The sequence below is a fragment of the Plectropomus leopardus genome, chromosome 15, assembly GCF_026936395.1.
Source record: "Plectropomus leopardus strain MGB_pleo_1.0 chromosome 15, ASM2693639v1, whole genome shotgun sequence".
Classification (NCBI taxonomy): domain Eukaryota; kingdom Metazoa; phylum Chordata; class Actinopteri; order Perciformes; family Serranidae; genus Plectropomus; species Plectropomus leopardus.
In genome coordinates, this window is record NC_142190.1 from 11,253,504 (window position 1) to 11,278,667 (window position 25,164).

Genomic DNA, 25,164 nt, shown 5'->3' on the forward strand with positions numbered 1-25,164 from the left:
AAGATGAGTTTCAGAGGATTTCATGAATTAAAAAAATGACACACTGCGAAATCATTTAACAGTTATTTTTACTTTTACCATAAATAATAAAAATTACATTTCTTTCACTGCAAACTAAACCCAAATAATACTATAGAACCATAGCTTCCTAGAAGCTAACAGAAACAGATAAATAACAATATAAAAACGTTGCAAACATAACGGTGTAAATTAGCACTGTAGCATCTTTCCTGCATTATTTGTTACTTGTAGATCAACAAAATAAGCCTTTTATAAATAAACTGATGTTGCTTTCTATTGTTGTTTATCTGATACTTGCACTTGAGGTAAAAATAAAACATTAGTTACAATCACAAAGTGCTTAGACGTCATTGTCAAGTACAGTAGGAAATAACATTTAGCTTAGCCTTTATCTTTATATCGCAGCTTCGGTGAATTTTATAATGTTGAAAAAGGTGGAATGAAGTAACGTAAAATAACAATATTATTTACTCTGTGACAGTGACAATAATTATACATTTTCTAAGCGAATGTGTAAACAGCTGTATTTCTGACATTTGCGAATTTGCATTAGTGTTTAACGTCAGCTACGTTCAATCCCCTGCAGCTTTAAGTCACGACTAAAATATAGAGACGAAATGGATACCACCCAAACCTTCTCACATCTGTAAAAACGCGCTCCTCAGGAGGTTGCATAATTAAAATATACTCTGTTTATCCAAAAAGGAACAGGCTCACAGTTTACTCTGCATCCTGAAACAAAACTTAGTCCTAAAAAATACACATTTGACTTCAGACTTTACCTACTTACAATATTTAACATTTACTGCTTAATTTCTTTGTTCTGGAAATGTGGAGCGACAGTTTACTAACAATCACACATCATTTCAGGTTGGGCAAAGCTAGGAATAAATCCTATCAGTAAATTATAAAAATATAACAATACATTTAGGATAATGTGTGGAACTGGCTTTTGATTGGGATATATAGGGCCATGCCATTCTCGTCTGATGCAATGAACATCTCAGAGTTTTAATTTTTTGCACATTTTTGCAGCTGCAATCCTTCATCAGTACTTCTACAGCAGGGATGCATTCAGTTACAAAACTTCAGCACACAGTCTCTGAAGTTACACACGCAAGTTGGAGAGGCGTATCATTTTTTATTTGTTTTTTCTTCGACCTGCATGAAACTACAGAGACTATGTACCAGACTATTGCCGTTACCAAATCTGAAACGCACCCTGACTGTGTCCTAAATTTCACAATTACTAATTACTTTTAAATTGTAACTTACCAACTGAATAGTGGTGTTCTTCCCCTCTTGTTGAAACTGTTTCTTCATAACTGTTGGGTGTGGTCAGAAGTGTGCTTTGCTGCACCTGTAACCACATCCGACAGTGATGTCACAGGGTCCTGGAGTACACCGTTACATCCCTGCATCAAGCTGAGAGGTTAAATCACTGGAGGTCAACAAAAACAAGATTTTTTTAAGGGATGTTACTCTTTAAAGTCTTAGAAGTGCTTTGGTACTTACACTTAGCTGCCAGTTTATTAGGCAATGCTACTGTCCTATAGGATTTATACTATAAATCCTTCCTTGTGAGAGTTATAATCTAAGTTTTTGTTTAAATAGTTTCAGATGTAAGATATATCGCAGGACCGTTGCATTGGCTTTAGTTAGGTGTACCTAATAAAGAGGTAACTTAGTGTAATTAGTTTGCTTTAGAGTGTTCTTCATTTTGAAAAGAAAGAAAATAAAAAATGTTTTGGGGCAACACAGAATACTTACATGTTGAAGCATGACTTAAAGGGTCGCATTTTAAGACATCAGCACAAAATATTGGCAACTTCAATAAAAAACCAATATCGGCCGAGTTATAGTAAAAACAGAACATCCATCCATTTGCTTTTTGGTCCCATCAGCCCTGATTGTCTCCCTCCTGCTTCACCACCATGTGATCTTGAACTCATAGATGGGCCTCTTGCAGTAATAATGGTTGATAAGGTGCTTGTCACAGACGCCGATGCATTGCTGCTCGGCGGAGATGCCACGCTCGGCCAGGTCACTGACGATGCAGTGCAGCAGGTCGTATACGTCCGCCACCGCCTCCCAGGGTCCGAAGGAAACGTCTACCTCGCAATGGTGCTCAAAGAGCTTGGCCTCACTGTCCGAGCGCTCAAAACGCAGAGAGTTAAAAAGAGGACGCTCATATGGCGTGATGGGCATCTCCTCCTTGTAGACACAGATCTTCAACTTGGCAAAGCGTGCTTTCTTCTGCATAGCCCGCAGTTTCGCAATCTCCACGATACGCTCCAGATTCTCTGAAATGACAACAGTTACATTTATTAATGGCATTTTTAAATATTACATAGACTTATTCATGTTTTCTGCTCAGCAGAGTATGGTTTGCTATACATAATTCAAACTAAAGTACATGCCTCTGTTGCACTTAAAGTTTACATCCATGTCTGTGAACACATGGATGCTTCACACACGTCTTCATCCTGACAGCACAAAAGATCTATACAATCAGCACAGTTCCAACGTGGACACCCACGATTAGTTTCACCAATTCAGTATCTGACCAAATGTCTCCCCCTTTGATCCTTAGATATGGGCTGAATAATGGCCAAAAAAGTGCTCAGCTCATCTTTTAGTCCAATGGATGTTTGTGCCATAAAACCGTCTAAAATACTGTATAAAAATCTGATTATCACAGGTATGAGATGAAGAGGGGATGAGACAGTCACCAGGTGTTTACAGCGGATACTGCTAATTTATTTGGATTTTTAATTTTTTCCCCCCTGACCAAGTCATCATGTGTTTGACCACTTCTTTTGCTTTATTTTTTCATTATACTTTTTTTCTGTCTGCTTTTCTGTCAATTTTTTAATTCATTCATTCATTCTTAGTATCCAGGTCACAAGACACAGACGGGCAACCTGGCCACGGCTGTCGCCGGTGCAGAGGAATAGAAAACCAACCTAAACTTGTGACGCACAGCTCATGGAGGCAATTAAGCTACTTTAAAATTCACTTTGACTGCCACAATTTGCATCATAGTCAAAGTCTTTCTCGGAGTCATAAATATGAACAAACACAGGATAACACACATTTTGAGATTTAGTGTGACTTACATCTCACGAGGATATCTTCATCTCCACAGTCCATCCCAGGTTAAACATCCTTGAACAAGCTTTATAAAGACAATCCTCATAACTGCAGAGTTTGCCTAAAAATCATCACGTTTTTATGTTATCTTCAGTGTCAAGTTATTCCCGTGATGCTTGTCTGTACATCCATGGGTACTTGCAAACAGGAGCTGCTGATAACTACTTCGGCACACTTTAATGACAAAATGTAAACAAACCTAGGATAAAAACATGAGGCTCAAGTTTTAACCTCGAGCTAACTCCCTGACTTTACAGTTGACAGTGTCAGATTACATCCATGCTCATGTCAGCATATTTGAGGGAGACAGACTCCAGGTACCTCTGTAGTATGGCAGCAGATCCAGGAAAGCTTGTCGGACTTTCTCCCCTGTGAGCGGCTGAGTGTCCTCCAGGCTGTCCAGCAGCGGGCCGATGGCGTAGTACTGAGCCTCTCTGTGCACCGCCCGCACCCGGTCCCTGTGAGGAAGCTCACCTTCTCGCAGGAAGTTCAGGATGTCACTTTAAATAGAAAAAGGCATCACTAGAACAAATCAACAAGATGCAATGTTTCTACCTGATGACTTCTATTTTAAAGCTAAACTGTACAAACTAGCTTAAAGTTTATGTTTACTTGTCTTTATTTAGCAATATATCCTACAAAGGAACTTAAACTTGGACACTCTTCCACCACTGCAGCTGTTCAAATGCCTTATTTCAAATCTTGTTTAATTAAGTGAAAATGTTTCTAATTATACTTCTGCACCTTTACATGTATTATTATTTTTAACTCATAAAATTGCTATTATTGTTGGTTGTTTTGTATGATTATATTCATATTTTAACCGTTTTTTGTTTGCTTGTTGATTGTTTCTAATGTCTTTGTTCACGCTCGGCATCACTGAAAATGGGGGTCTCCCTCAATTAATTTCCCAAGTCTTAAATAACGGTTTGAATGAACATTTGGTGTCTGAATTCTAACATTTCCATCTGTTAAAATAACTATTATTGATGGAAAGAAGAAAAACATTTTTAAAAAAAGCTGATTCCAAACTTTTGGACAGCAGTGTATATTTGAATCTCCCTGCTCATTTATTCTCAGCACCGAGTGTGAGTGTACTGAGAGCTACTGACAGCTGGACTCAAAATCCTTAATGGCCAATAGAGTAGATTTTCTGTTTCTGCTTGTCTGCAGCAGAATGTAGAGGGCTTGTGAACACAGTAGATAAAATGAATGCAGAAAAATACAGAGAACTCCTGGAGGGGAAAAAGCTGCTGCAGTGCACAACACAACAGCAGCTTGGAAGATGATTTATTTTCCAGGAAAGACAATAGCTACAAAAATACAGGGTTGGCTAGAAACGTTGGCGTTAATGTCCCAAATGAAAAGGCTCCTCCTGTGTGTCTGGCTACACCTGCAGAGGGTTTCTTATTGTACTTCTTTATATAGTTACATATATTCTCATTCTGCTTGCTCCTTCTTTTTAAATCTTTAATACACACCCCCTCACATAGACACATTCGTACAGAACTGACCTTACCCCAGCCCACTTCTTACATAAGTCATACATCTTGACTCAGCTTGTCATCACATTCATATTTAAAGCTATTTGCTTTTGCTTTTTAGCAACGCTAGCGGCCCACTTTGGTCCAAACTTAAATTTCTTATGACATTTTGTACATTCATGTTCTCCAGACGATGATGCCCACAGACCCTGATGAAACTCCGACTTTTCCTCTAGCGCAGTGATACATAAATTACGGTGCACGGGCCAATTGTGGCCCCTGATAGGGTGCTAGGTGGCCCCCCAACTATTTATTTTCTAATTCACAATAAAAATAAAGTGATTCACACTGGAAATTGTTTTTGGACTTTTAGTATACATAAGGTGCCAAAGTGCACAAAGCAGCATTGAGCTTCTTTATCTTGCTTTATTCTTAAAGTGTCATTTGAGAATCCCCTTCCCTTTAAAATCTTAAAACATCCTGAAGTCAGTAGAAATGTTCTTAAGTCATAGAAGCATCCTAAAATCCAAGAAACGTGCTAAAATCAAAGAAATGTCCTTAAGTCCTAGAAACAACGTAAAATTCTGGAAACCTCCTAAAATCTGAGAAATACCCTAAAATCCTAAAAATCACAATCCAGTGGCCCCCAAGCAAAGCAAGTCAAGTGTCTTTGCTCTAGCGCCACCATGTGGTCAATATTTGTGGTTTTGGGTAAAATGTCTTGACAAAGATTGCTAAGAAAATTTGTTTAAGACATCCATGTCCCTATAGTGATCTCTTAACTTAAACTTTATAACCAAATAACTGCAATATTAATGACATTCCCATCAGCCTACGCTGCATTTTGTATTTTTTGTTGTTTTTTTTGGGGGGGGGGCAACTCTTTAAATGTGCATGTGCCAACTATTCACATCAATGATGAATTAATTCATTGTATTTTAATCATGAACACTTAAATAGCCCATATGTGCTTCAGTAGTATTTCTGCATGTTTAAAACACATCCCACATATCTGTTTTCTCTGGGAAGCTGAGAAAAAAGTTGTAATATTTTGAGATAAAGTTGTAATATTCCCATAATAATAATCACAATTAATGAGAATAAATCATAATGTTTTCTTGTTACTAACTAGTCTGCAGTCAGACCATTTGACAGACAAAGGAAAAAAAACAAAACAAAAAACAGACACAGAACCTGGTTTGGGACTCTTTTCTGTGCTGTTCTTTAGCAGAGCAGAGGTGGAAAACTGAAACTAACTCAAAACATTGTCAATTGTTTATTGCTGCACTTCATATTGATTGTTTTATGTTGCAAGCTTTATGTTTAAAATAAAATTGGAAGTAAGAGACTTAATTTTCCTCCATCTGTATATAGCACAGTGCAATACATTGCATAAAGGAACAAAATTGTGTTTCTCTTGGCCTATGCTGCAAAACAAAAAATGAAAAATGCAACATTATGCAACATTCAACAAAACAGGTGCAAAACTGTACAAAAACAAACTGCAAACATTTAAGCATGACTATAGGCTTTAGTCTAACTGTGTTATAAAAGAACAGAAATGTACAAATATAAATAAGAGTATAACAATACGTGTAAAGTGTAATTACTGCAGTAGCAGCTTGTGGGTCTCTGAGGATATTTATTTAACTCTTTCTGTTTGCACCAATTTAAAAAAGCTATCCTCTCAGTTAAATATAATTTGTTTTGTCTATGGCTGAAACAGTATTCACAGTTTAACACCTTTCTTTGTTTGTCAGTTTTTGCTTTGCACAGAACGTTGTCACCCTCTTCACTCCTTTGCAATGCAGAACGACACAACCAAATAAAAAGCTATTGTGTAACTGTCCAGACACAGACTGAATTGGCAGCATCATGCATCTGCCAGTTTTTTAATTGGTACAGGTATATGCAGTATGTCCATAAATAAGCACAGAAATAGATATGTAAATCAGCACAAACAGAAGCCAGAGAGACTCGCGGATACCTGTCAGAATATAATGAGCTGCCATCAGCGGCTTTAAAACCTCTTTCAGACTGCAGAGTGTGAACTTTTCTTATCCTCTGCTATCTCTCAGCTGCCTTTTATAAACATCCTACTCTCTCACAAAACCCTCCTCTACCAAGTGTTTCTGGCATTCTTATAAGAAGATGTCCATAGACAGATAAATAACAACCACATTGGGGTATACTGTTAGAGACTGTCCTAGAAAACAATGTATCAACAAAAGTAATACCCTTCAAGCACCACTTAGGACCCACTAGAAGTGTTTGTCAGTGTATTTATCTGCAGAGACTCTGTCCTCGGCCTGTATTTTCTTATTTTATTTCTATTTTGCACCGTGCAAGATGTTCCTGGTTGGGAATAATTTTGAAATATTATAATATTATAAAGTAAGCAACCAAGTACCTGACTGTAAGCAGCATGCATCCAAGAGGAAGCCAAGAAAATATCAGATACAGTGCAGAAAAAATGCAAATATAGCCAACAAGAACTGAATTAAATCTGGGGTTGGTTTTCACAAAAAATGTCCAATGAGCACTGCGGGGGGGGGGGTTTACAATTAACCAAACAACACTATGGGTGAGACTTCCGCCGTTGTCATACTGTGATCATGTTTGTTAAGTGGTGCAACATAACCAATGAGGAATAATAAAAACAATGGCAAGTGCTAAACACAAGAGAGATGCTGCTATTCGAATCCCCAGATTTTGCTGCGGAGTGCGTCCTCTTGACTTTCGCCACTCTTTGGAGAGGTGAGCTGCTGAGATGCAGGCAGCAGCACAGAGATTTCTCAGTAGTGAATTTGCAGCTCACAGAAAGTTAATACAATAACACAGTCTCAGGCTTTTGTTTGATATCTAGTGTCGTCAAAAAGTGTTGCACATATCCAACCTGTCGTTAGCGCCATTAGCTTGTTTACTATATTAGGCTACGTGATTTCTGCTGTGACACTGAAAGCCCCCGCTAAACCCATTCAAACTTTAAAAGTTTGCATGGAAAACAAAACGAATTGTTGAATATTTCTATTGAGGAGCCAAATCTGAATTGACTAGCATAATTCAGTCTGTTATTCTCAATATCGGCTGATATCGTAGTTTATCTTTCTTTGCCCCGCTTGGCTCTTAAAACCCTGGCAAGACAGGTATGTTGTCGCTACCTATGAGTTTGGCCTTCAATTGACGTTACATTCAGGCAGATACGTTGATCTCTAGTGATTCAGGAAAATCAAATCCCCTTCCCCCACAGAAATCCCTTTGTAGACGCAATGTCAGATTGAAGACAGAAATGCAGAGTAAAGCGTTGACAGTTCTGTCTGATGGTTGCTCAGAGGTTTCTTTGTCTTTTTCAGCTCTTTCAGTTCTCAGTCTGGTTGAACCATCATACAGCATTTTGTTTTCAATGCACAGAACAAATCCTTCATACAAAATAACATTTATTATAAAGAGGACTTTCTACAACCTAAAAGCATGAAAGACCATTCAGAAATATAGCGTAGTCCTCTCAGCCATCTGACTGGACTCAATCAAGCGTGAGTGTATGTCCGTTGAATCAACAGTAAATCTACTGTTGATATTCAATATTTGGCCGCGCTCTCCGGTCTAAAAAAAGCTCACACACACACAATGCAACTCACCCAAAATACGCTCCATCCCGATCGATGAAGTAGCGTCCCTCAGCATCACGTGGGATGTAGTGGCGCCCGCTGAACATGGCGGCCAACATGGTGTCTTCGTATCGCCGCAGCGTGGATAGGCGAGTGGTGAAGTACGTGCCCCCAACGTTCAGAGAGATGACCTCTGGAAACTAAGAAAACATGGAAATCAAAGGCATGTCCTGTAACACAACATAAAAACAAAGTGTTGAATGGATGAAAAACATCGAGATATTCCAGCCATAACACGGTCTACGGCTGGGTATTTCATCAAGAATTTACAGATTTAATGTACAACAAGAAAGGATAAAAGTGTTTTATTTGATTAATAATATTACTTATTTTGATTAACCAAGAGATATTAAAAGAGCATGTTTTACCACAAACGAATACTTGTTTTTACCCAGATATTTTCTCTATGTTAGGACGGAGAATATTGTGCACAGGTGTATTTATTTAAGTACTGTGTCATTAATTGTTAATCAGGGTTCTTACAGCTCGAGGCAAGTTAGATTTAGGACTTTTTAAGACTTTTTTAATGCCACTCAGAAGAAAATTTAAGACCAATTTTACACCAACCAAAATTGAATAAAAAAAGAAAACAGGAATCCATATTAATTGCTATGGGTTAAGGACAATTTTGCCCAAATATTTTCATATCATAAAACATGTTTTTGGTGACATTCATGTGTGACAAATTTGGCAATGTTTTCATATTTAATAATAAAAAATAATATAATAACAATAAGTAAAACAAAAACGAAACATGTTACCAGTTATAAATTTACAATACAATGTCAGAAAAAAAGATTCATAAAATCCTATTTCTCATGTCTGAGCATTTTTAATATTTGTGAAAGATTTATTTTAGACATTTTAATACATTAAGGCCTTCTATTTTAGATGAATGGGTTAATGGACTTAAAAGACTTAAACAAGGCTTGTCAAACATTAAAAAATAATATAGCTATATTCCAGAAACTGAAAAGTAACCTGTACATCTACTAACTAGATTACTAGCGTAACTTATTTTCATAACATTACTAATGTTATGAAAAAAGTTCTGTGACTTCACTTTTTTTTAAAGGCCCAGTTTTAGTTGCATGTTCGTGAAAGTTTCTGTTTTTATGATGTTTGATTTCTCTTTGTATATTCGATTTTTGTATTGGATGATTTGCAGCCCCGGAAAGTGGTTAATCTTTTAATCTTTTTTAAACTTGGAAGATCTAATTGACCTTAATTTGAATGGATATTTACATTTACATTTATATTTTAAATATGTATACATACAGTATGTACTGTCAATATATGGTCTGGCACTATTAGTCTATAATAATCTTACCTGATTATGATCTGAGGAATGAAACATCATCATTAAAGTAAGTGTTTGACAATGTGCATTATTCTTTAATCCCTTCTAAAATTAAAAGTTTAACAGGGTGATTAACTCTGTAACCATGACCGGTACTACTTATACTATTTCTGCAGGTGGTGCATTACCTTAAAGGAGTTAAATGGCATACAGCACCCACCACCTGCACATGCACACAATGGATACACTACCCTATGAGAAGAGTACTGATTTCTTCATTGTTGTTTTTGTTTAACAAACTGCATCCTCACCAGACCAAACTTAATTTTAAAAGAATTTAATTTAATACCTCCTCATATTATCCAAAGATCTGTGAATAGCCTGTCTTTGACTTCACTGCCAGACCACAGAAATAATTGGATTATTCTGCTGTAGCCACTCATTATCACAAGTCATGTGACAAACCTGCAAGCCAATCATGACAGAAACCTGCCAGCTGACCTCTGACCCCTGTATAAATAGCCATATGCTTAAGATGTAAGTCATAATTCTGTAGTGATAGTAATATTATTTTAGTAGTATTGAAACTTGAATTGGGTGAATATCAGAATGATGAGAATTAGTGTTTTGAATAATTTTCTACTGTTGTGGATAACAGCTGTTACTTATTTCTTATGTTACCAAGGGCAGGAGAGTAACAAAGAACATTTACTCAAGCACTGTACTTAAGTACATTTTTGAGGTAGTTACACTGTGGTATTAGATGTGAGTACTTCTTCCACCACTGGTAATTAACCCTTGGAAACTTGAGCCCATTGGCTCAATTTCTGTCAAAAACATGGAAGGAAAACAATGAGAAGAAATGACCCACACATGAGCAGAATTTAGTTAAAAAGCACAAGTAAAATAACCTGAAAATTAGCTTTAAAATGAACAACGACAAAAAAACATTAAATCAAAACAAAACAAACCAACAAAAAAAGAAAGAAAACGACCTGGAAAAGGTGCTTCAAAATTTATAGTAGTTCCGTAACATAATTTTAACTATTAAAGTATAATAATCTGACCCTTCTGCCTTGTTTGGTAGTGTTGTCCAGTCCTTCTGGTATGTAAGCGGGCTACAATATCTTGTTTTAAACTTCTATAATTGACAGCAAAACAGCAAGACAGCAGACATCCAGCTTCTCTGCTCACTCAACTCTAGCACAAGACAACTTGAGGCTGTTACACTCACTTTCCCAGCAAACAATGGCAGGTAAAAACTTAGGTTACTCTTACTCTCACTCAATTTTTATTATTAACAAGCAACTTAAAGGAACTCATTAAATTATATTTAGAAACAAACAATAGTTCAAATGCAACTAATGATAGGAGAGCAATTGCTGTATGTGATAATAAAACGTAACTCTGTGTGTCCAAAATAATATGGAATTATTTCCGCTAGTATGTAAGTATTATGGTGACTTAAGTAACTCAAAGCGCAGTTATCCTCCATGTGCAGTTGATGTAAATATTTTTTTAACTGTTGAGTTTGCACCTTGTTGTTTTACTAATTATTTTTTTTTGCTTGCTGCTGTAACACTACAAATTTACCCATTGTGGGACTAAAAAAGAATTATTTTATCATATCTAATCTTACAATAACCAAAAAATATGTGTAGCCTACAGTAACTATGGTTACAAAAAATTATAAATATAGCCTAGTTTTTCCCAGGCTGTTTCCTTTTTTTTATTCCTAGACATTTTTCTTCAGTTTTTTTAAACCATTTGCTAGGTTTACTAATTTCCTGCAATTCCTGGAACATTTCAAAGTTACTCCAAGTTACCTCATGACTTATCCTCCATGTGTTTGAAAGAAATTGCAGAATTTTGTTCAAGATCCAAACGTTTAAATACTTGAAAAAGGTGACATCAAAAGAAAAGTGTAGCTTCATGTTTCAAAGGGTTAAATACTAAATCCTCTGATGCTAAATGTCATGTCAGCGTGGTGGCTGCTTGCTAGCTTGTTTGTGTGCTGATTTAACGTGTTTTTCTCCGGTTAAACAGGCCGGTACAGAAGCGGCCTAACGTTACCTCCTGCTCCGGCGGGTTGAGCGAGGAGCGGAGCGGCGTGCCGAGGGTGAAGCTCGGGGCTGGGGAGGCCGGCTTTCGGAACTCGTCCTCCGCAGCAGAGTCCGAGCTGGACATGGCATCGCCCGGTTTATCGGTGTCCCCCGCGGCCGAGAATACCACCATCACTCTGGGTAGAGGCAGCGTCCGTCTCTCCTGGATGAACCGCCTCACCCGTGTCGTGGCGGCGGGCAGCGGGCTGAAGGACAGAGCCTGGCGATCCCTGCTGCCGCCGTCAGAACCGTTGGAACCGCTCGAGCCATTCTGCTGCATGCGCGCGGCGAGCCAACTCTCGGCGGCGGCAACAAATCAGCGGTTGATAGCACGAGCCACAGCGCGCGACCGTTATTAATAATAAAAACAACAACAACAGAGGGTGGGGCTCGTGCAGCTGCAGAAACACACCCCCGCCCTCAGAGCGAAAGCGGAAGTTAATGAGGGGGATTCCGCCTTCAATGATTATAATAAAAACACTACAGGTATGCCAGGTATTTAATCCAAAGCGTTTTAGGTTAGCAGTCCAAGCTGGGCCCCGTGCTTTCTTGCTCATGCGTGCTGTCACGTGTCAGAAATGCACGCCGTCATCACGTCAAGGAGCGCTCTTGGCCACGAGGGAATAAAATCTGCTATAACATGAAACTTCAGCATCTCGAATAGAAAACGTTAAAATGGACACGCATAAATTATACACATAAAAATAATATCATCTGTTCATCATTCTCAAATGATATCATTTTGTTTTTTTGTTTTTCTTGATACATGCCTATTTTTGCACTATTGTATATTTTATATTTTATATTTTGTATATATTGATATTTTTATATATTTTTTTCTGTACACACGGCTGCTGTGACAAGTTAATTTCCCACAAGTGGGATAAATAAACGTATCTAAGTCTAAGTCTAAAAATAGGTTCAAATAAAAACTTGAAAATATTTTATACTGGCACATTGTAGTGTCTTTAATCAATAAGACTCAATGACCCCCACTGATAGTAAACAAATAGGGAAATGTATTTCTTCTCTTCATTTTTTATTTTTAATTTTTCTTAACATAGTTTTATTTTATTATTATTATATTATAATAATATATTTTGTATAGTTTTATTTTTATTGAATAAAATGTAGTCTATAAATATCAGTTCTATATATATATTTATCCTAACTTTAGTTTTCTTCTTGCTTATGTTTTAGTGGGACTGTTTGACTTTCTGTTACTATATTTCCTTCTGATTCTCCTGATTTTACTAACTTGTACTTTTACTTCAGTGAAATACAGAATGTTGGACTTTTATTTGTAACAAAGTATTTTACAAGGCAGTATACTTACACAGAAAAAAATATGAGTACTTCTTCAACCACTGTACATTTAACAACATCTGAACAGGAACACTGATGACTTTGTAACCATCATTATGCACTTGAATAAAATGAAATGAAAATGTTTGATGTTTTTTGTCCACTTCAAACCACACAGATTGTAGATGTGTTCTTCGGGGAGGTCTGCTTGGCCCTGAGAGTGACGGATGTGGTGTTGAAAGAGGAAGCACAGCTTGTACTGCTGCCAGTGTCTGAGGAATGAAGACAGTCGCAACACTGAAGGTAAAACAAAGCAAACATATCAGATAAGAAATCTTGTGTTTAGCTAAAGTTGAGGACAGTATATATGTGTGTGTTTGTGTTGGACCTGAAGTAGGACTCATAGTTTTTTTTATCAGCACGGATGTCTGGATTCAAAGTGGAGATATTTACAACTTACATGTGTCCAGATTGATTAAACACATAGAATACTTTACAAACTTTCAAATTTGTGAATAACCACTACTGAGTGCTTTTGTTAAAAGTGGAGTGTTTTTTAGGCATGTTTTTCTTTTATTTGGGTCGACATGAATACCCCTAAAATCAGAGGTGTTAAAACTGAATACATTTACCTAAGTACTGCACTTAAGAATAATGGAAATTACTTTATACTTCTACTCCACTATATTTCAGGGGGTAATATTGTACTTTATACTTAACTACATCTATCTGACAGCTTTAGTGACTTGGTTTGTAAAAAGAATATGATGAGTTTTTAAAATATGATAACAACAGCCTCATATTTAATAATTTCATGATGTGTTTTGTATGTAGAATAAATGAAAATACCCAGCAGTATCCAGATTGGTTCGAATGAGCTCCATATTGACTAACTACAACCGAAACATTGTTAGCACACATACATCAGAAATTATAAAACAACAGAAAAAACACTCAGCATCATGAGTTTACTTTTGATACTACATATGGCTGCGTATATGCACCTAAATAATATATATTTTACTTTTGATGGAGTATTTTTACAGTGTGGTTCTGCTGCTTTAGAGATCTCAGTATACTTAACATTTATGACTGAGTTATACAGTTGCGGTTATTTTACAACTTATTCTGCTTAGTAGGCCTAGTTACAAATAATATGTGACCATCTCATTAAAAAAGAGTATTGTTATAGATTAAACAAACTGTTTATATAGTTTTGCTTTTTCATGCTCTCAACTGGCTAAAACATAAGAAAAGCATTAGTATTCTCTTTAATTGATTCATTAGTAAAAGTAGTCCAGTGATATGTAACATTTCTGCTGCAGAATGAATAAGTCATAAGTCAATTTTATAAATAGCACCAAATCATAAAAAAAATATCTCACACATTAAGAACATGGTCTAAACAGTACTACTTTAATTTACAGAGACTCAATAATTCAAACAAATTCCTATGAAGAGCAAGCATTTTTTATTTCCTTGTATTGTGTAACAGTGGACAGTTGGGAGGAAAAACTTCCTTTTAAAGGCAGAAACCTTACGCAGAACCAACATCTGCCTCTGTGGATACAGGACTTTAGTAAAAATAAAGTATTTTCTTTCCTTTTTTTAATAGTGTGGTAGACTATCAATAAAGAATATTGTGTATGTGCGGGAATAAATGGGTTAGAATATACTGAAATTACACTGTATATACTTTTTTTTACCTTAAAATACTGTAATAAGCTTTTAAATAACTCTTTAAATTACTTTAACATAATTACAGTGTTCAGACAGTAAGTGCGGGAGAAATGTATAAAGCAGTTACAGTATAATTCATTTTTGAAATTACGATACATGATATGGTTTTGGTATTGTAGCGAATCAAAAAGAAGCTTTAAAAGTACATTTTAAGGTGTTTTTCCTAAAAAAAATGGTGCTTAATAATTAGGGGGTAAAACAAGAGTTAAGTGCATATTCTATATGATTTCAGATTCGAAGGTTTTATTTTTCACATGCTTATTTAATATGTGCAGTGACATATAGGGAGGTATACACTTGAAGCTGCGCAAACAGGCTAGTATGCAATATTTGTAATATGAGAAAAATAAGATGAAAGTCAATGTATTAAAACTGTGTATGTATTAACTCCAGTATATTGAGTCAATATGTGGGATGCCGTTCAATTATTCTGTATATACAAATATGTCACATTTGAATGGCATTAATAACATTCATTTTTATATAGCGTACACTTAGCTACCAGTTTATCAGGTACACTGAGCTGAAATCAATGCAGTCTCATAAACAGTTTTATAGAGGCTTTGATTGAACTTTACAGTCATTATGAAAAATGTAGCCTGTGGGGCTGTTGAATTGTACTGTGTAATATTTAGTCCACACTAAGTCAGAAACAATATTAGTATACACTATAATCAATCCTCAATGCAAAACAAACAAACAGAAAAAAGCTTAAGCGCTTAAAAAAAAGGGTCACTTTTAACCCAATTTGGGCCAGTCAATACTTGGTCAATCTAGCATCGACTCCCATGAATACATGAATATAAAATCATAAAATACACCCCAAAAAAGTCTTGTGAGTAAGAGGATGAGTCACCTGTGTGGGGTCAACACTAGCTAGTATGAGTCATTATTCTTTCTGCGTCAGAAAACAACCCAAAGAAAGACCCAAAGCCCACCCTGAAACTGGGTTAGTAACCTGAGCCAGTAGTTTTAGTGTACACGTTACAGTTTAAAAAATGTGTAGTTTAAGTTGTCACCTTGTTTTTCCCTCTACCTTTGTCTCCTCTACCTTGTACCCACCTGTGATCTACAACCTGTGAGCCTAATCTAACGGCATCATATAAAAAAACAGCAGTATAATGCAATCTCTTTTTTCTGCAGCAGCTCCTGAAAGCCTCATGAAGACAGAGCAGGGTTCCTGCAGTTTAAGCCAAGATAGATTTAAGACCTCTTTAACCTTTTGTTATGCCACTCAGAATGAATTAAGACCAACTTTCTAATAACCAAAATTGAAGGACAACTTCTTTTGCCCAAATGTTATTAACTAATTAAACATGACTTTTTTTTTGTCAAGTGAAAAAGCTAGATTATCTACGTCAAATGTTGAAAAAACAACCCTTTTAGAGTGGAAAGCATGGAAGAAAATGAACATATTATATTATCATAAAAGTGTCTATTTGGTTTACCGATAGGAGTGAGAAACATCTGGCTCTTTTTTCCTTTTGGCTTTTTCTGGGCAATTTTGTGTTTCTCAGTCTGCATATTAGATTGCACTGCTTTGATTCCCATCATGACGAGGTTAAGAAAAGGAATTTAGTCAAATATTTAACACAAAAGTTACCAATTATTTTGAGATTTTAAAATATTAAAATAAAATTAAAATATTCATAAAATCCTACTGTCTATGTCTGAGCATTGTCAAGACTTTTAAAAGATTAATTTATGTCAATTTAATAAAATTTAATTTAACGCCAGACTTTTAAAGGATCCACAGGGACCCTGCAGAGAGTGAGTACAATAAACACAAAGAAATAACACAGGAATTTCTGATGCAATTTGACAGAGCGGTGACTGTGGAAAGATTTACAGTACTTTCCAGTACGACCACGACTCGATACGTACAACTAAAACCACAAAGACCTTTCGACAACAACAGTGTTAATGGAACAACCACAGTCCAGCATATAAAACCCGCGGCACAAGTCACAGACGGAAATAAGTCATATGTGCAAACTAATTAATAAATCATGCTGTAGGATTAATAATTAATGTGCACAAGGAAACAGTGTTGAACAGTATTGTCGACAGTGTTCACAAGCAAAATCTGTGCTATCTCTATCCAAAAACAAATTGCACATTTTTGTGTAGCAGTTTATACTCTGACAAAGAAGGTTCAAAAGAGTTTCTGGTGCAACACTGACAGTTGGTTAGGAAACCTTCCATCATGTTTCGACTCTCTGGCTCTTCAAAAGATCAAGACAAGGTGGCTCACTGTTTTTTCAACGGTGAAAATTCACCCTTACCCTGTCTACAACCTCCTGCACAGAAGCACCTTCAGCAGCAGACTGATAAAAGCATGATGCACCATGGGAAGTCATTTCTTCCTGAGGCTATCGGACTCAACAGCTCATCTACCTCCTGCTGAGAGATGGACAGCAGAGACACAAACAGCTGAGGGGACTCCAACCTCCTCAGCTGTATCATCTTATTTTTTACAATCACAACTCAGCTCCTCACAACGTGATATAATGAGATGTAATTTGCAGTAGAGACCGCAAAGAGAAAGTGTATGTCCAAAGTTAAGAAAAAACATATTTTGCCTCTTATCTGTAGAGCTATTTATCAAATTAGATTGTTTTGGTGTGAGGAAATTAGGAAATTAATTCGCATTAGGAAGCGTGCATCTGCACGGATGGCGTCTTCCTCAGATGAGCTGTAACATCAGATAGCTCAGTGGCGCTAGATGCGCTGGCAGTAAATGCACACTTATGTTTACAGAGAAAATAGTTCCTACATGAAACCACTCAAATAAAAGTCTGTGGATTATCTTGAATAGCCGGATCATTATTTCTTGAAAGCGACATTGCTGTTGAGTTTTCCAACTGAATTTTTTTTTTCTTGGCACTTTGAGCAACACATGCCTAGCGCCATCTAGTTGAATTATATTGGAGAAAAGGCAGACATCTGTGTGGCCAATAACTCAAACACCCGGCAATCCACTAATCACGCAGATTCCATTGACTTCCATTGATTTTACTTTGAAAATTTTAAAAGCTAGTGTGACTCAGCCTTTATAATTAGATTTATTCAAATGTATATTAACCAAAACATTTTTATCTATTAATCTGTGTCACAAATCCTAATTAAATCTGTCACTTAGATAACCAGTCTTCAGACAGACAATCAGAGAATACAGTTCATCTCTTTTCTTCTTCACTATCTTATGCTGTAGGACTAATTTGCTGTTTATTTTAGGTACATGAAGCAACTTCAAAAACCTGCTGACTGAGCAGCTTGCTTGAGAAGAGATGTGGCGCGTGAGACATGAAATTGTTTTTTGGGTCAACCGCCGTATCACTTTAGAAACACAGCTTTTAGATCTGAAATGGTTGTTTATGACTATTGATTTTAAACTGGAGTCTATAATTGACCTTTGTAAAAAATGGTTGCTGTAGATATAGATATAAATAACTTTAAGACTGTATAATATTTTCTAAAATATTCTCATATCAGTTCTTTGGGCACTGATGGAAGAGGTATTCAGCAAAGGTGTGGACTTAAGTCTAATGACTCAGATTCGAGTCAGAGTCAAGTCACAAATAGCCTGTGATGACTTTAAACTCAACTTGACAAAATCTGAAATAGACTTGCAACTGGACTTGGACTCTAACTCCAATGACTTCACTCAGACTTGAGCTTTTTTTACTTTAAATACCTGATACCTTCCCCACAAGCCCGGAGTTATTTAAAAAGTACACCACAAATTGTTTCACTTCTTTTTCCTGAATCTACTTAACATTAACGCTATTAATTCCCAATATACCCCCAGATCCACATTGTGTGACCCAATCAAAGTGCAGGAAATAACCATAAAGAACTATTACTAATTACTAAAAATGTCATTTGAAGAGTAACTAAAGCTGTCAGAAAAAGCAGTGCAGTAAAAAGTACAATATTTGACTCAGGAATGTAGTGGAGTATAAGTATAAAGTACCTCAGATTTGTACTTCAGTGCAATACTTGAGTAAATGTACTTTGTTACTCAATGCTAATGGCAGCAAGTGTTGGTTCCTAAGAGGCAGTGCACTTGGTGTTAGTCTCATATATAAAGGGGAAACTGGGTTTCAGTTTTGTTTTGGCCAACCACATCCTGTGGACCGCTGTATCTTCACAGGAAAACAGCAGCTACTTCAGCCACGATTACATGATGAATAACTGTTGACCTGTGAACGCCTGCCACAGTGTGTCAGTCCGCTCTAAAGCCACATCATAGCTGCGTATTTCTGTGTGTTTTAGGTATGATAGAAAACTCAAGTGTGCTGGCTGCAGTCCTGACAGTTGTGTCGGTGTTGTCACTGAGTCTGATGTCGGTCCTCTGCCTACGATGCAAAAAGAAATCCAGTAAGTGTGTGTCTCTCGGTATGTTATCTGTGCATGCCACAGTAGTAAGTGGTGGATGAACAACTTGATCTGAGTCAAATGTGGGCTTGTTTTTGGCTGCTTCGCCTGTTTTTGCAGGCACATTTTGCGGAGGCAACTTTTCACACTAAACTTTTTCTAGTGCTTTTTTTTTTTTTTTTATAGATTTAAGTAGTAGGTTCTCTGTATTCTGAGTGGTGTGGGGAGTGTATGAGTGAGAGTGTGCTGCATGGCTGGCACTGATTGTGGTGCATTCAGGTCCACATGTCAAAGACGTTAGAGTTGCACAGTTCTGCACAAATGTCTGTCTTCATAAGCAGCTAAATTCAAAGTGGACATTATAAAAGTATCACAAACTACTACTTCACTGCTTTGTATCTCTTGCAGAAATCATACACGAGGAGCACCAAATATACGACCCACAGCCACAGACATTGTAAGTGATAAAGAATTTGTTCTAGGGCTGGGCAATATGGAGGAAATCAAATGTCACAATGTTTTTGATCACAAATTGATAATGTGATGATATCGTCGCGCATAAAGTATTTATACAATGAGATCGTTGACAAATAATCATTAGTAATGTGGATATAATGACTACATGGGTGAGTCATCAGAAAATTACAACAATTTGCTGTAATGCAGCATTAAAAACTAGGAAAAGACAACACAAGACAGTATCTCGCCTTAATTTGTTCCACAGTAGATCATAGCTTTAACCATTATTTCTACTCGATTTTTTTTAACTAGGAGAAAAAAAAAACCAAAAACTGTAAAATTATAACCCAAACTATCTACATCCATCACAATTTATCATGGATGTATAAGGTAATGTATAATGATAAAATGGATAAAAATCTCCTGTATTACCTGTTTAAGAATCTTTATCACCTTTACATACTATCCATTTTTTTTATAAATGTAAAAAAACAACCTATAATTAAAAGTCTTTATAAAAACATTATTTTATCAATCATTAATAGTAAATAAAAACCTTAATTTTACCATTGGCCTTCATCTAAAGTAAAAAAGCATACATCAGTCAGTCTGTTTACACTGTGGTAAAGTGTGAGTCTTGTTTAATTGAATATGTAATAATAAACATCCTTACTTTTTGACAATATTATGTTTACAGCCTACGTGGGGGAAGTATGTTTGCTGTGACACAATCAAAAACAGGTAAAGTAAATCAGATTCTGTATCTGTTGTTGGTAAGTGAGAAGTTCTTTCTATTCATTATTTGCTTTTAATAAAAATATTTAACCAGTGATGGAAGTACAGTTACTCAAATACTGAACAAATCTGAGACACATTTACTTCACTTGAGTATTTCCAACTCCACACTACTACTCAACTGCATTTCAAGTCCAATATTGTAGGGGGAGACTGAGGACGGTTGCAACACGATTTGCAATTCTCTCAGTAACTCAGAGACTATTTAAACTAACCCCAACCAAATTTAAATTTATTAACCTTACATCTGTCTGCTATTTACCCATACCATTTAAACTTCAAATTGTTCCCAATATTTATTTGAACAAAAAAGGTCAGATGTTGCTGCCGACCCCAACCCTGAGGACGGTTGCAATATGTTAAAAATATATTAAATTGAATTAGTTAACTTTTTCATTTTGTCTCAATAAGAAAAGTATGTTGAAAATATGCATTGTTGTATTATTATATCCTAATATCATTTATTTATACATTAATATTAGTTCAGCATTTATTTATTTATTTTGTCATATTTATCAAATAACAGTTATTGAATTTGTTTTTGGGGAACTCCTCTGTTAGTAACCCTCTTGGATATATGGAATAGTGAAAACTTAAAAGTAAAAATTCTACTTTTAAAGGATTTATTCAGTGTATGATAAACAATAATGGCTCACTACTTAATAATGGACCATAACAATGATATGGTTACTTAAAAACAAAATTTGGGTGAACTATCCTTTAATGTAATCACAGTGACACATGTTGGAAAATACTGTTTTGTGGGCTGTTTTGATATGGCTGCTTAACTCTGGGACAGTTGCAACAACTTGTTGCAACCATCAACGACTTGTTGCAACCGTCCTTCCACCGCTGTATTTAACTGACTTTTATTGCCGTTTTCTTTTTCAGTTACCAGAGCAAATCAGATCACTTCAACCACAGTGTATGTATATTTCCACATCACATAATCTGATTTTATTATAACAACATAGGCCTCCTGATAGGCTATTAGTCTGTGGCACACCATCTATTCAAATCAACTTGTAATTGCAGTGTGAACTAGAATCCTTTTATTAAACAGTGTTTTGGCAAAGTATTAACATGTCTTTAAAGTTTAAAATTTGGGGGAGTAACGCTTTTCTTTGGCTTTTTTCCATGCGCGTGATGAGAAAATCAATAATACTCTCGTGTTAGTGCATTCAGTACAGAGCTATAGAGACACTGTTAGCTTAGCATAAAGAGTGGGAACAGGTGGAAACAGTTAGCCTGTCTGTTAAAGGTTAAAAAAAACACCCACTCAAACCTCAAAATATCAGTAATTAATACATTTGACGTCCTTAGTTTAAATCGCTACACAAATGGAAATATAACACCCCACCTTTTTTTTCTTTTAGTGGGGTATGAACTGGAGACATGTGGTTAGCTTAGCTTAGCATAGAAGCCGGGGTAAACAACTACCCTGGCTTTGTATAAAGGTTGAAAAACACCTACCAAAATCTCAAAATATCACAAATTAATACATTTGATCTCCTTTGTTAAACTGGAACACAAACAGAAATGTAAAAAAATATATATATATATATTTTTTAGCGGGGGAACTATGAGCTGGAGATATGTGGTTATCTTAGCTTAGCATAAATACTAAAAGCAGGGGGAAACAACAGTTTTATTTTTGCAGTGTTCAAATGCCTTTCACAAGCATTTAAACTTTAGAAACAAATTGCTTTTATTTCTTTTGAAAGCACTGAAATAAAGGCAATGAGCAGTATGGCAAAAATGTCCCACAAATTGCAAGAAATTAGTCAAATGTGACAAGATAAATGATGTGATGAGAGAAAGAAAAAATTAACAAAAATAATAGGGAAAAATGTCATGAGAAATGCATATTTATTAATTAGAATAGTATATTTAACATGATGTTCCATAAATATATTTATATATTAATTTGGCACTTTTTTCAGGTAATTTCCTTGTCTGTTTTTTTAACTGTCCTTTTTTGCTAATTTTCAGGATATTTTATTGTAAATTTTACTTGTTTCTTACAATTTTTTTTTAGGGTAAATTCTTTCAAAGTGCCTCCTTCATATGTTCTTGAAAAAAATCAGGCAACTTTGCTTAGGTTTCAAAGGGCTAATACATTTTATCTCCTTTGTTTAATCTGTACACTAACATAAATATAAAAACAACAATTTGTTATTTTAATGGAGGGATTATTTCCCTATAAAAAAAATACGCTAAGCACTTCATTACCAGTTAATGAGGTGCTGCGTCTCTGGCAGATTTAAAATGTGACACATATTTGACCTCACAGAATAATACAATTTCATGTTTTACAGTGAAATTCAAGAGAATTTTGAGGACCTTTCAACAGGTAAACTCCTCGTGCTTTTGAATATATTCTAGTCAAATATTTTGACACCAATAACAATACTGACTCTATTCTATTATGCAAGAGATTTACATTTACTGTCTTATGCGTAACAGCTGCAAACGATGAACAGTCAGACTATCAAAATATCTCAGATGGTAGGTTTACACACATAATTCACAAAAATACATTTAAGAATTTATAATTTTTCACATATATTTATCATTCCTGTGTTGCCATAGCTCAAACAGGAGGTCCTGAACATACATATGTGTAAGTATTTAAGCTATTTTTATACATTTTCTCATTAAATAAAGATAAAGAAAGCTTAAAACATGTCATATTTGAATACTGTTTTATAGAGATCCACTCCCAATCTCAGTGTATGAAAATGAAAAGACTGGCTCAAGATTAACAGGTCAGAATCTGTATCCTTCAGACTACTGTATAAAAACTTAAATAGTGGAAAAAAAACTGGAAGTGTGTTAATAACCAATTGTTTCTAGTTTTAACATTAATCATATGTATTTCTTTTTCTTTTATAGATGCTGGTGAGACTCCAGGTGTCTATGAGAACATCATCACATCATTGGCAATAAAAGATGGTATGTTCAATCATTGTATCATAACACTGATGCAGAAATAAAAATAATATCTCAAAATTACAGGATGCAAAATTTGGACTCATTCATACTGTTGCTTTACCGGACAGATGATGACGACTACGAGAACTCTGACTTTCTGGGCCGAGTGCAAGAGCAAGAGGACGGTGAGCGTCATGACTAATACTTATTTATTAAGTTTACCTTCACAAGACGTATATTCTATGGTTTTTTTGTTGCCCAAGATTGGAGAATACCAAAATATTCTCCTAAAGCAGAGGAAATTTTGTATAATACATGACCAGATTTGAACCTACAGATAGAATTAAGTGAAGCTGAGCTGCAACATTTAGCCAAATAATTGATAAGGAAGGAGGAAACTTGGAGGAAACTCAATGAGTTGTATGAAGACTTTTAAAGACCTATAGATAGTAAACTGATAATAAAATCATACCTTAATTATCTATTTATTGTCACCCTTTGAAACCTTAACAAATTGGCTCAAAAGCATAGGAAGAAGGCAATTAAAGAAATTATTTTTAAAAAATCAAGTAATATAAAATACAAGAAAATTACCTAACAATCAGTAAAAAAAATCAAAACAAAATAAAATTAAATAAATAAAAAACAAAAACAAAACAAACGGCAAACAAACTAGGGAAAAAATGCTTAAAAATATAACAAACCTGTAACACCATTTTAAATATGTTTTTATGCTAAACAGATACAGTTTTTCCTTAGGCTATATATTTTTTATTATATATTATATTTTGCCCATGACATTTTCCCCAAGCTTTTATAAATATAATTTTCCAAATCTATAACTTTCTTGCAATATAGCGGATATGATGTTATTACATAAAGGTTTTGAAAACACATCTTGCATTTATCTATCGTCTTCTGTAACAGATGAACCAGATTATGTGAATGAAAATGGCTGACTGCACCTGATGCGGACTCCACTGACAGCACCAGAAAACATCAGCCTGCACTCTGTACTTTCTATTTTCTGAAATTGAGAGTAAAAGTTACATTTCTTTATTCCTGCACTGTCATGTGAATAAAATGAGGTTGGATCTTTATTGTGTGCGAAAACTGAGGCTGCCATCTAGTGGTTAAAAATCCACAGACATAAAAGACAAATGTTTTTTTTTATAATCTTGTCGAAGAATTTGATGTGAACTTCAGAGTAATGAACAAGGTTGTGGGTTTACATGTGAAATGGAAGGTTTGGGGGTCTGCTGCCAAAAAAATCTGAGCATTTATATTTAATTTTGTGAATTCTGGTGACTTTTTATGCACCAATTTAAGCATTTTCAGCATCATTTTATGGTGTAAATGTCTTAATAAAAAGGAGTCCTCTGCTACTTTCATGTTTTAATTGGGAGGGTAAATGCACATGTTCTAAATTTTGAGGAGGGATGCGTCTCCTGAGTGTCCCCCAAACTTTCACCCATAGTATTAACTATTTCAAAAGTGACATTTATTACTTTAGTGACTTTCACTTATATTTACAAACCTAAAAAAGCTTGTATTATAATTTTTGAAAATAAATTTCTTTTTGCAAAAGCTCCAAACTGTTAGCTGTATTTTTATCTACGTTTAGTGTGCAAAAAATCTAAACGGTAAAGTAACAAAAGTTGTCAGATACATGTAGTAAAGTAAAAAGTACAATATTTCTCTCTGAAATGTAGCTGAAGTAAAAGGCGACATGAGAAAAAAATCACTCAAGTTAAGTACACTCACATCCAGTATATCAAATTTATACTAAAGTACAGTACTTGAGAAAATGTACTTAGTTTTCT

At 35.4% G+C, this 25,164-nt stretch overlaps 2 protein-coding genes across 3 annotated transcripts; one reads left to right on the plus strand and one right to left on the minus strand.

Annotated features, from left to right (window-relative positions):
* Positions 1–51: 51 nt before the first annotated feature.
* kctd7 (potassium channel tetramerization domain containing 7) lies at positions 52–12,302 on the minus strand. The gene is made up of 4 exons (XM_042498752.2): positions 11,700–12,302; positions 8,297–8,466; positions 3,496–3,674; positions 52–2,324 (listed from the first exon to the last, which is right to left on the minus strand). Exons 1-4 carry the CDS (start codon positions 12,006–12,008, stop codon positions 1,948–1,950), a joined length of 1,035 nt encoding a protein of 344 aa, XP_042354686.1. The 5' UTR covers positions 12,009–12,302; the 3' UTR covers positions 52–1,947.
* Positions 12,303–13,041: 739 nt separating this feature from the next.
* LOC121952218 (uncharacterized) lies at positions 13,042–24,441 on the plus strand. 2 transcript variants are annotated; one of them, XM_042498754.2, is made up of 12 exons: positions 13,055–13,336; positions 19,052–19,156; positions 19,562–19,610; positions 20,310–20,353; positions 21,299–21,332; positions 22,726–22,760; positions 22,874–22,915; positions 23,000–23,030; positions 23,120–23,175; positions 23,303–23,362; positions 23,470–23,526; positions 24,269–24,441. In XM_042498754.2, the coding sequence occupies exons 2-12, from the start codon at positions 19,054–19,056 to the stop codon at positions 24,298–24,300; spliced, it is 543 nt and encodes a 180-aa protein (XP_042354688.1). In that variant the 5' UTR covers positions 13,055–13,336; positions 19,052–19,053; the 3' UTR covers positions 24,301–24,441. The 2 variants fall into 2 exon arrangements, with proteins under 2 accessions (XP_087944201.1, XP_042354688.1); XM_088088075.1 differs by lacking the exon at positions 22,874–22,915 and having other exon boundaries at positions 13,042–13,336.
* The last annotated feature ends 723 nt before the right edge of the window (positions 24,442–25,164 follow it).

Bases quoted from the DNA above. Each gene is read 5' to 3' on its own strand.
- kctd7 (XM_042498752.2), bottom strand. From the start codon at position 12,008: ATGCAGCAGAATGGCTCGAGCGGTTCCAACGGTTCTGACGGCGGCAGC. The intron at 8,467-11,699 runs GTAACGTTAGGC...ATGTTTTCTTAG, and splicing joins TCAACCCGCCGGAGCAGGAG to TTTCCAGAGGTCATCTCTCT. The intron at 2,325-3,495 runs GTACCTGGAGTC...TTGTCATTTCAG, and splicing joins TCTGCTGCCATACTACAGAG to AGAATCTGGAGCGTATCGTG.
- LOC121952218 (XM_042498754.2), top strand. From the start codon at position 19,054: ATGATAGAAAACTCAAGTGTGCTGGCTGCAGTCCTGACAGTTGTGTCG. The intron at 22,761-22,873 runs GTAAACTCCTCG...TATGCGTAACAG, and splicing joins TTTTGAGGACCTTTCAACAG to CTGCAAACGATGAACAGTCA. The intron at 22,916-22,999 runs GTAGGTTTACAC...GTGTTGCCATAG, and splicing joins CTATCAAAATATCTCAGATG to CTCAAACAGGAGGTCCTGAA.